Genomic DNA, 12,425 nt, shown 5'->3' on the forward strand with positions numbered 1-12,425 from the left:
GGGGGGGGGGGGGGGGGGGTAGCAGTCCCCCCCACATCAACATTTCACGCGCAGCATCCCATCAGCAACTTATGTGCGCCCCGCGCACGCGCCCTCATACCTGTAGTAGTCCTCTTTGCAGTAGATGCTGCCGTCCTTGCTGAAGCAGGTGAGCTCGGACTCCAGGTTGAGCTTGCACTCGCAGCACTTCAGACAGCGCATGTGCCACTGCTTGTCCACGGCCAGCAGGTAGTAGCGGTCCGCGATCTTCCGGCCACAGCCCGCGCACAGGGCCACGCGCTCGCTGGTCATGCAGGGCATGGGCTGCGGGGCACGAGGGGCAGAGGACACACGAGAAGGTCAGTTACAAAAAACATGTGGAGAGTAAAACAAAAATAAAATAAAGCAAATATGTTAAAATATATATATATATATTTTAGGAATTAATTTTCCTTTTTTAAAAGCCACTTTTTACTCTTTTTCAAATACATTTCAATAAATACAATTTAATTTTCGAACTTTTACGCACCAGCACAATTTAAAAAATGAAAAATTACAATAGACAACATTTATTATGTTTGATAATTTACAACTAAAAAGGAAAAATATATCAACTGGGTGTTGGAATAACGTGGTTTTGTTGACATGGAAATAAAATTTTGTAATTTCACCTTCAAATAAATAATAAATAAAACGCAGGCTCCTGATTTTTTTTAAAGCTTGATGATGACCGTTTTCTCACACACACACACCAAAAAAGATTCCTGAGGACCTGTCCTCCAGCGGCCCGTGAACCCCCCACACAAACAATACACACGTGCACGCAAAAATGAATAACAGCGAGAAAACGAATCAAAAACACGCACCATCATGATTTGATCCCATCAAAGTGATTTAATTTCCTAACTTTTCAATCCAGAGTTTAACTACTTTTCACGGGAGAAAAGGGTAAAAATAAATTATTTTTTAAAGAAAATTAATTATGAAGATGTATTTTCTGCTTTAATAGAGAATAATTAAAGTATTTTTTGTTTTATTTTGGGATAGGATCTCTGAAACACGCGGGCCTCGTTTAGTTTGTTTATAACTCAACACAAAATGCTAAAATTAGCAGCTAAACTTCCAGGATACATTTATTAAAAAGTGATTCTGACTGGATTTCAATCTTTTTGTTTTTTTTTTCTTTGATGATTTCTGAAAGAAGTAAATAAAACGTGGCTCCAGAAATGTAGGCGTTGAGGCCTGATGGAGCAAGTTTTTAAATGCGTAAATGAGTCTTTATGGAGCCCAGAATTAATGCAATTCTTTATGGTTATTTTTTATTTATTTTTCCTTTGTCTTAGTTTAAATCAGAGCAGATGAGAGAGCTGCACACACAGGTCCCATGCTGCCTGCGCCTCCCAGACCGAGAGGGCCACGCTCCCCCCCGCTGCCTACCGTCTCCGACTCTCCCATATCGATGGCGGAGCTGATGGCTGCTGACTCGCCCTTTCCTCTCCGGTCCATTTCTTCCACCACGCCGTGCACGTCGCCTCCCGGGAGGCTGTGGAAAAGCATGGTCGCCGCAGAGGGGAGGATGTTATAACTGTTCTCTTCGGATCTGCAAGCCAAGATGTCCATCAGAGGCAGAACTCTAGCGGCGCAGAGAACGCTCTGTTTGGGGGAGATTTCCTTTCTTCCGCGGAGAGGTGAAAAATCCAGATCAGGGAGGGAAAATGTGAGGGAAAAATCGGACACGTGTTCTCCTCACTCCGTTTCATCTGCCAATGGAAACCATCTTCCGAATCTCAGCAGCTCTCATTATTAATAAGCTATGGCTAATTCGTTAATGGCCGCACCGATTCATCCAATTTTATTTCTCTCTTAATTTATTTGATTGCTTTCTAATGATTTCGTGTGTTTCTCACTCAGGAGGAACGCAGGGAAGCCTCAGTTGGAACCTCCTCGTTAAATCAAATTTCAGGCTTTCGGCGGTCTGCAAAATAATAATAATAAATTTAAAAAATCCTCTTTTTCTACGCGTGACACCGCCAAAGTCTGAGCTGCAGCCTTTTGTCGGACAATAAAAACGGTATTTACAAAATAAAAATTAAAAAATGACAGGCGCTGCGTCTGCTCTCCTCCGGGCGTAACAGTCCAAGCGGATGCTGAGGGATGTCGCTCAAAAGAGTTTTACGCAGCAGAGAAAAATGGAAGAAGAAAAAACAACAGCTTCAAAACACGCGGCCTTGGCTTTGTAAAATCCCGCCGGTGCTGTGAGAGCAGCAGCTTCCCTTTACAGATGCTCAGTTTAAGTTTAGTCTTTTGCCAAAGAGGCTGCATGCATGCGCGTAACAGCAGAAGAGCTGGAGGAGGAGGAGTTGACTTTACGTTGACGGAAGATTTTTTTTTGCTGGACCCCCAAAAACCACGATCCTCCTTCTCAGGTCCCCGGTTGGACTCTCAGCTCCTTATCTATGGGGCCCTGTTGCGTCACGACGCACATTTTATGATGATTGGCTGTTTAGCCGTCAACGAACTATTTGGTTGTACTTTTTTGCCGACAGCAGCGGCCTCTTTTGCTCGTCGTTACGCACGGACCACCGGCCACTTTTCCAACCATTCCCCCCTCACCACCACCACCACCAACCCGCAGCAGCAGCTTGAAAAAGGTCCGACAGATAGGAGCCAGAGCTGGGGATAATGTTTCTGAGATGCAGGCAGCCTGCGCGCGCGCGTGGATGAGTGTGTTTGCGCGTCGCAGCGATCTGCAGGGACTCTCACTCCAAACGGAGGCGCGCCGCCGCCGCCGCTCAGCGCCTCTCCAGGACGTCAAAGGGCTCAGTGCGCAACTTGCATGGAGTTTTCCAAAACAAACGCGGGGCAAAAACAAGCCCGCGCGGCGTTCTTCTTCTTCTTTTGGTGTTTCAATTCACAGATATTTAAGATTTAGAAAAAAAGTCAAATTATTTCACTTTGGAAACAATACATTTCACTGAAAACGTCTGTAGAAAGTTGTAAATTCAGCTTGTTTAATTATTCTCAGGGGTCAAAACATTGAAAACTAAATACAAATGTGATTTCTGTGAGTCGAGCCCTGATTTGTCGTTTTTGTCGAAACATTCTGGGGAAATATTGAGAGAAACAACTTTGAAATAAAAAAGCGCAATTTATCTTTAGAGTTTGTTCAAAAATAACTTTACTGGTATTTTTTGTAATGCGTCCGGATAATGTGGGCACTTCTAGCTGTGCGTGCAGTTTCCCCAGAGCGCCCTTCATCTCTTGAACTTGCAGTGAGTCGCAATCATTTGCAGCCCAGCATCTCCAGACGCTGACCTGATCCCGGGTCCGCGCCTTCTAATTAGCTCTCTGCTCTTAATGGGGACTGGGTGGAGGGTGAGGGGGAGGTGGACTTCGTCATCAGAGGATGTGTTGAGGGGCCCGGAAGAGAGAGAGGGCTGAGGTTTGTTTGGTTTGAAAGCGAATTGAAACTCCACGCAGCCATCAGGACAGGCGCAAACTGCAGCTGCGGATCCAAACGAGCAAATCGGTGCATAAAAAAAAAAAAAAACTTTATTTAAAAAGTTTAAAAAAAGAAAGACTACCTGTTCCATTTCTAAAACTCACATTGCAGCTTTGCAGAAGTTTTATTGAACAAATATGATGTTAAGCTCCTAAAGCTTCATGCAAAGCATCTCCCCTGTAATACCCTTAATTGAATACATGCATATTTATCATCCACACTTCAATCTGCTATAAGGCTGCTTTATACATTAAACATAGCGGCAGCAGCAGGCATGTCTGCGGGCGTGGGTGAAATATCATATTAGGTGCGTCCATAAGATGAGGAGCAAAATATTAGTTTAGAGGGTCAAACTGCTTTGTGGCAAGAAATGGGATGTCGACACAAACATAAAGATGTGTTTTAATTTCCTTTAGATTGGGGGGGAAATGCATCCTGTAAAGAAAAGGAACGAACAACAGGAGAAAAAGAAAGAAAAAGGAAAAGAAGCGCTCCTCCTCAGCTGTGTTGGAAAGGCCGTGCGCATGCCCGCTCCATCAGGGCTGGATGCTGATGACACGACAGGCCAAGAATGCCCCCCCCCAATTTGATGTAAGAACTATTTTTAAAATTAAGCACAAAAAGATTCAAGGCGGGGCTAAAAAAAAAAGAGCGTTAAAAATGTTTTATTTTCTTTCCCTATTGTTGTTCACATTTCCAAAAATTGATTAAGATAAAAAAATATTTTTTTAAACATATTTTTGAATTAAATTATTCAATTTACATACAGAAAACTACTTTTTTGTCCATTGTATTCACTTTTACAATTAAGAGCAAAACTGGCCTTTTTATTTTAATAAATAAATAAATTAAGAAATATTTCCTCTAAAATGACTGGATAAATACACAGTACTAATTTTCTAACTGAGGTTAAGCTCCTTTTTTCAAAATGCTGCATATTATCAGTCTCTTTATAGCTTTGGCTGCTTCTCCAGTTACATAACGTCCAGTTGTAGTAATCTTTGAAATCACCTGAGCCTTCATGCAGTCCAAAGCCTGCTGGAGAGCTTCCAGTGGGTCAGACTCCGGGTCCAGACTGGGAGCTCTGGGTTTCAGCCACTCGGCTCCTTCAGTCTGCAACTTTTGACGCTGAAAGAGAAGTTTCTGACTGACCAGAACCAAGAAACTTAAAAGTTTAGGAAATACATTTCATTGATGTTTTTGTGACTATTAAGTTATTCATTTCTAAAAATGTACGAGACTTGAATTATAACAATTTTCTATAAATCTATAAATTTCTGTTACTTTTGACAGGTTCCTTTCAAAATAAAACACATCCTTTGTCAAATGAGATCCTCCTGCTGCAGCAGATTTACCTTCAGTTACTGTATTTTCTGGAGTATAAATTGTTATTTATTTTCATAGTTTAGCTGGGGCTGCAACTTATACTCAGGAGTGAGATTTTTTTTTAAACATATATAGGCTCATATATTTGCTAATTGTCCCACTTGCGACCGGCTACCCTTTAGCGGTTGTTTCCGCCAGCAATCACTAGAGGGCACTGTACTTTTTTCTGACTGTGGCAGAAAAAGAAGAAGTGTTGTCTAAAGCAAATATGGTGGAGAACCTGATTGTTTTCCTCTTAAATTTTGATATTTGTCTCATTTGCATCAAAGTATTTTTACTCTTGTTTTTATATTCTACCACGCCAAACATAAAAGTGCGACTTATATATGGTTATCCTCTTCTTGATACTCCAGTGCGACTTATAATCCAGAAAATACGGCTAATAATATTACAAATTCTGGTTCTGAACTGCAAAAACACACTATTGTGTAGCTCAAGATATACAAATTGTGCTTTAAGATTATTCTAAACAGCTCCAACATCATCTTTGACCTATAACCCTTTAACACCGGAGCTCCAGTGTTTATGTTTTTTCATTTATCGTAACTTTTCAACCGTTAACATGATCATTCCAGTAGATTCTGAAGGAAAAGTTACAGTATGTTAAAGATTTTTGTGTTTAAGCGTCACAGACGGTGCTTCAGGTGTTAATCTCTGTATTTTGGAGGAGTGGCATAGCACACAAAGGCTCTTAGCAAAACAAAAACAGTTTTTTTACATTTAAGCATAAAAAATAAATGAATATTTATTGAAATCATTAACATTTTTTGTCAAAGCCAAAGAGCCTCAATGGAGGAATAAACGAGCCACGTGGCCCCGGAGCCTCAGGTTGCAGACCCCTGGTCAGCTGGAGTCACTTTAATTTATTCATTTAAATCTGCTTTTCTTCAATCTTCCAAGAGCATATAGAAACTCTTTTTTAAAATTGAATCCACACCAAAAAAAAAAATCATTAAAGTATCATATGAGAAAGTTCCATTTATCAGTAATAGAAGCTAACTTTAAAAGTCACTGTGTTTGTATCACAGCCTGGAGATACTTAAGTGCTGATGCAGCTCCGCTGATTACTCCTTGTCTGGTAATTATTTCCAAACGAGATGACCATCAATAACGCAAATCTGCATTTCTCAGAAAAACATAGCCCTCGTCAGGCTCCTGGCATCTTTTTGATCTCTCGCAGTGTTTTTAATTGTATTCATCATGAAGGTAGAAGGCAGGCGTCAGGGTGTGTAGCTTTAATGGGATGCTGCTGTGGAGGTGGGAGGGAGTTACACACTCTCTGAGGAGAACTGGGGTTGCAATTAAGACGGGGGAACAAAGCAAAGGAGACTAAAAACACATGAAGCAGAGGAAAGGAGGGGGGGTATATATCACTCAGTCACTGTATGAGCCACACAAACAGACTTTTCTTGAGCAGAACATGTCGCACTAAAGTACGGAGCGGTTCAGACGGCACACCTGAGTCTCCGCCGCTCAGCCACAAACTCCCCAAGGTGCTCGGCTGTCGCGTCACACAAAGCAGAAAAATCAGATTCATTTCACCCAAACCGACATCACTTTAGTGCTGCATGATGGGATGTTTCAGCCCCAGAATTTTTGGAATAATGAACAAACTGCCTCATATTTCAGCAGAAACTTTGGTTCAGTTTTTTTCCTGCAGAAGTGAAGAAACTTAGTCTTTGATTTCCACTTGAATCCAGCCACTTTCTGGACTCCTGTTGGCTTGAGGAGGCAGATCTACCCTTAACCCTTTCGTATAGATTCATTTGCAATGTATATAATCCACTTAATTTAGCCCTTTAACACCTGAGATGTTGCCGGTGACGCTTAAACACAACAATCTTTAATATACTGTCACTTTTCAACCATTAACATGACAATTCCAGTATATTTTGGAGGAGAAAAGCTGCATTTTCTCCTCCAAAATCTACTGGAATTGTCATGTTAATGGTTGAAAAGTTACAAAAAAATAAAAAAACATAAACACTGGAGCATTTTTCTCTGTTGTCTTCTTTCACTCCCACCTCAAAATCCAAATTTGGAAAAGTAAAGAAACTAATCATTTTGTTGGTTCCTTTACTCTACTTGGTGTTGGTTTTTCTAACATTCGGTATATTTTAAATATGGACTAAACTGCAAAGAACTGGACTGGTTGAACTGGGCAATAAACTGAAATCTATTTTCTTCAGTTTTTTTATTTATTTTATTAAAACTTTAGTAAAATTGTCTTTGATTTACTTTTAGAGACTTAAACAATAAATGACATTGAATTATATAGTTCCTCATAAAAACTTGGATATCTAACTGATTGACTGGCTCTTCAGACTTCCTGTCTTAGCATAAAACTTTTGGGAAAATAAAAGAAAAAACGACAGCTATCATTTCTATTTAAAAATAAATTGAAGTGAGCCTCTTTGTGCATACGTGATATTGTAAAATCGCATAAATTGAGTTTTGTTTCTTTTTACAATTTTTTTTCAATCAAATCACAAAGATTGATCAAAAAGTGTTTTTTTAAGCAGTAATAAATATATTGTACAAAAAAAATCTCTGCATACACTGTAAAAAGTGAAACATTGGATCAATTAACAGAAGTTCTGTCATTTGTTACATTTAAAAACATTAGTTGTCATCAAATTTAAATTTTGAGTTGATGATTTACTCAACTTAAACATTTAATTTGATTTTAAAAAACGAATATTTTCAAATGTAACAAACTCCATAACTTTTATTAATTGATCAAGTGTTTCACTTTTTACAGTGTATTTTTTCTGGGTCACAGAAGAAAAAAAAACATATTTTTCATCTGAGCTTAGACTAATTAAAAATGTGAACTCCTAACAATTTCAATGTGTTTTATTAAACCATACAGCTGATGGCTGTATGCTAAAGTAACTGATATGAGTGGTTTCCTTTTTTAGGGGTGAAAAATAACTGGAGGAAGGTTAAAAGAAAAAGGGAAGGAAGTGGTTTCCTCTGATTTTTACATCTCTACTTCCCAGTAACCAGTCTTTTGTTTCCTCACCCAAAGCGTTCAGAAGTTAGACTCTAAAAGTTTTATTTATTTGAAGCTGCTTCATATATTTTGAGTGTCCATGACTTTTATTTCATAGAAAATCTGTTTGAATTTTTGCCAAACAGGCAGCAGAGATGAACCAAAACAATGAATATATTCAAAAGGAAAACCTTTTAATTAATCTATTTTTAGTGAATATTTTTGCACGAGAATAACATACTTTTTTTAAGTGTGACCCACTGCTGAATAGCGATGACCGATCCACAGAGATCAGGCAGGACTACAAGGAAGAAAATGTTGGACGATGGCAGCAGCTCTCTCTCTCTCTCTCTCTCTCTGCGTCTTTATTCTTCTCTTTTTAAATCAACACATTGCAAGATTCACCACTTTCACTGAGGCAGCATATGTTGGTGGTGAGATGGTGCGAGAAAACAGCAGAAAAAGCACGCCGCTCTATATTTAGCACAGAGGTGGAAATGAGTGTACATGTTTCTAAGCTGGATGGATGGAAGGAAAAGGAGAGCAGGAAGATCCAGACAGGCAGGAAGCTGCGTTACAAAGCATTATTATATTATATTGTTGTTTGTGCTGCATCATAGAAAATCTATGCTTGGATAGTTTCTGCTTAAGCGACAGTGGTGCATGAAAATTAATGAAATGAAAAAAATGGCGTTTGTTTCCAAGTGACCACGTCATTTGTTTGATTTTTGCTGACAAAAATGTTAATATGTCAAGTTTAATTATTGTTTTTCATTTCTAATGGAAACAACAAAGTTATAGTATTTAATTATCCCCCACATACTGTCCTCAGCGGTGCATTAAATCTCTTGCTGCCAGCGTGGAGGGAAAAGAACGTCCAAGGCAGCTGGAATCAAGGAAAAACCTACAGACACACATGCAGCAAATGTGAAGAGACTCAGCTTTGTGTCTGTAATCCTCACAAAAACAAACTACAAGAAACTTTAATTGCAAAGATGACTTCCAAAGAAAAAAAAATTGGATTTGAACAAATCCTGCATATTCTGGAGCCAAAATGCGACCTGCCAAGTCGGAAGCATTTCAGTGAAAGATTCCTCCTGAAACTAGGAGATGGCTGAGTCTTTGCTGGAGGAGCTTCACCAGTTGATGCCATTCTGTGCAGTTCATTTCTATGTCACAACTGCTGTGTATAACTGTCTGAGACACTAGTCAATGAGAAGACATGTCCTGCAGGTCAGGATGGGGGCACTATGACCCAGGGGCCATATGGGACCCGTTAAACCATTTAATCTGTCCCACCACACTGGAATAAATTATATTATTAATCTGTATTGATGCTTTATATTTCCCTGTCATTTTGGTGTGTCACTTAAGATGGTTCACCGCAAATAAACTGGCTAGTTATTTTGTATTCATGTTATATTGCAAGATTTGTCGTTTTCTCATGTTCACAGGTGTTTTTCGAGTCAGAAAGTCATATTTTTTCAGTCATTCCAACACAACAAACACAGAGTTTTTCTTAGAGTTTGTTTTTCCTTGAAATACATCAACCGATTGGTGCTAAAATAGCAACAAAATCAAGAGTTTTTAAATTGAAAAAGTATGGTTTTGTCCAGATTTCATATTGTTTCTTTCTCATATGAGATGGCTTACCAAAACACGTCAAACATCTGATCTGACCCGTCTGTCGAGTTTTAGAACTTTTTATGGTCCTTTTGCCCACCCCTGATTTAGCTGGAAACTGAAGAGAGGAAAAAAAACTGTGCTCAAAAGAGTTTTTGTTATTGCTTTTAGCACACAAGGAAACATTTTTAAATTCGGTAAAGCTCCCATTGATCAATAGCCTACTATTAAAGCATCACACTTTAGCTGCTAGTCTGTGGTCTTATGCTACCTTCACAACGAACTCAGATATGTGCGGTTAAAACTATGTATTTTTTTTATCGTAAAATTGTTCCCAGTGATCACTTAATTATGATTTTGCAGTTTTAGGCCAAAATCAAAAAGCCTTTGTGTTTTTTCTTTTTTTATATTTTTTTTGCACAGCAGCAGTAGCTCATTAGAAATACAATTCTGGGTTGTGGGTGGGACTGTAACACAGAGCAACTCGCCCCCCTCCCCATCTCTTAGAGCTCTGTTTAGGGGACCTCAAGCTAACATTAGCGGTGCGATAATAAGGACGAGCAATTTTCAATCTTGTCAGGTGTACAGTTTTAAGCCAGAATCGCAATGAACTCATCACCGTGAACGTGCAGGGAGAGAAGAGACTCCATGCGTCGCTACTCAAGTTTTTAAGTCTGTTTTCAAGATCTATGTATGAAACTTGCAGCGACTGAGCACAAGTCAAAAACCAGTTGAACTTTGACCAATCAGGGACTCAGATTTAGTAGTGACATATAACGAAGGATAAATTAACAATTGCAGTTTGTGCCGAAATTCTATGACACCAAGTCTTTGATACATCAGAACTGAGGTGTGAAAGAAAAACGCCTGGAGTAAGAACCACAAGTTTTGTCCCACTTTAACATTTTGCACCAAGTCTCTTCCAACTGTAGGTATGTGTGCTAGTATCAGGTAGTGACAGCACAGTGTGAACAGTTTGTTGCTCATGTTGGCTCAGTCCATTGGCTGTAGCTTAGTGGCTGCACTGATTCATGCCTGTTTGTCTTTGGATGAGACACAGAAACTTAATAGTTTGTCTGCAAAAAGTCAAAATGTTTGGAAAAGTTAGAAAGTTGTTGAAGTGGTTTAATTTCCAGAGCTGATGCTCACAGTCACACTCAGCTGGTATGTTTTTTCCATTGAAATGATGTGTGTGAGTGTTTTGATGCGTGTCACTCTGCTGCTGCGTGCAGGCCTTGAGACTGCTGGGGGCCATTTTCAGATTCACTGGATATTTTTTCTCACTCTTCCTACTGTAGTCCTTTCCCTCTCTCTCGCATATAAAGGTTTGTGAAGTTTTGGCACTTTTTTTTTTTTTTAGAATGATCTACCTCTCTTCCAGGATCTTTAGCTTTTGTTGCATCCATTAACTTTACATGAGAACTGGACAGAGTGAGTGTCACGTCACACATAGAGAATGGGTTACGTCTGGCTCCAACAAAATAAAGTCAATTCAGGGGCCATTTTTTGTCGCCATGTTGGAGCCAGACGACATCAGTAAGCAGTGATTGGTCTGCACTACAAAAAAATGAAGGAAAAAAAAACAGGATTATCAAAAATATGTTACGAGAGCAGCTGGATGGCCCAGTGGGCTAAGTAAAGGAGCCCTGGGTTCAATCTCCAGGGTGTCCACTGATCTCCATCCAGATTGGGTCCTTAGGCAAGACCCTTGACGCTGCTGCCTAACTGGGTCCCTGTGCCCTTCAAGTACAGGGTTGTGACAGGAAGGGCATCCGGCGTAAAAACTCTGCCAAAATCACTGAAATAGCAAAATAGTTCCGCTCAGGCAACCCCAAAAATGGCATAACCTGAACGGTGAAGAAGAAGAAGATCAAAGATATGTTACAAGAAAATGTATCACAGCAAGAATGGTTACTCTGACAAATGGAAAAAGTGAGTAACAACTGTTTATTTCTCAGTAGCAGTCTATGGGATTTTGGTTTCTTGGAGCCAGCAGGTACTTCCTGTTTGGAACGCCAAGAGGAAGGAGTCACCCAGTCCAGTTCTTTTATACAGTTAATGGTCACTCTACTCATCATCAACATCTTGCCCTTGATCACCATGAAAATCCAAGGTCTGGGCTTTATTCATCCATGGTCTGAGCTCATCTCACGCATCGAGACATCACTAGAAAAGAGCCTAACCTCCCAAAATGTTCCCATTTAACTGTTTCTGCGAATCTTTCTGTATTACAAATACATGTTTAATCATAAGAACTCTTCTTGTTGACATTATTTTGTTGTACCAACTACCTTGGATGGTTTAACATTTTAAATTGTGTGTGTGTTTCCAAGCAGTCACAGGCAATGACCACCAATTCGGAATGTGGTACCGTCTGGGGGCACAACAAATTCCAGATATAATCTATTAGTTGAGTTAGAAGTGTGTATTTTTTGCTGCAACAGAATCACTCATCAGTTGATGTTCTCCTTAGTAATATTAATATCACAACAAAGAAACCACGCCTGAGGTGAGAAAGTTCATTGGCTGGAGAGTTGTTCCACACGACTCAACAACTTTCTAGAACTGGATTTGGACGGGATAAAGAAAACCTTGGAACTGTTTAATCCAGGGTTGCTCAGTCCTGGTAGTAGGGCTTGGAGATCTACCCCCCTGGATGTTTTCCAGATCTCCAAACCCTGCCAGCTGCTGATTAGCTCCATGAGATGTCTCCACATTCTTGATTGAATGAACATACCTGGTCCAGGTATTCAGCAGCAATCCAGCGGACATTTCAATGTGGGCCCCATATGGTTTATCATTGGGCTGAATTGGTGGACCCTGGGTGGGTTTGTCCGTAGATTCCATGGTGGCCCCATCTATGTTTGCTTACATTTGCTTATTTGGGAACTCAGTGGTCTGGGTCACTACACTAACCAGCCACCCGGTGGACAGCGTAGC

General features: G+C 39.9%; 1 protein-coding gene across 2 annotated transcripts in view; it reads right to left on the reverse strand.

The window, feature by feature from the left end:
• lhx2b (LIM homeobox 2b) overlaps positions 1-4,275 on the reverse strand; it is an 11,689-nt gene extending 7,414 nt beyond the window's left edge. The window contains exons 1-2 of one of the 2 annotated variants that reach the window (XM_024276379.2): positions 1,417-4,275; positions 101-303 (exon numbers count right to left, since the gene is read on the reverse strand). In XM_024276379.2, coding sequence (XP_024132147.1) covers positions 101-303; positions 1,417-1,599 — 386 coding nt within the window. In that variant the 5' untranslated portion in view covers positions 1,600-4,275. The remainder of the gene's footprint in view (positions 1-100; positions 304-1,416) is intronic. The other variant, XM_024276378.2, reaches the window with a different exon arrangement.
• Positions 4,276-12,425: the final 8,150 nt, after the last annotated feature.

Source organism: Oryzias melastigma, linkage group LG9 (genome assembly GCF_002922805.2).
Source record: "Oryzias melastigma strain HK-1 linkage group LG9, ASM292280v2, whole genome shotgun sequence".
NCBI classification, from domain to species: domain Eukaryota; kingdom Metazoa; phylum Chordata; class Actinopteri; order Beloniformes; family Adrianichthyidae; genus Oryzias; species Oryzias melastigma.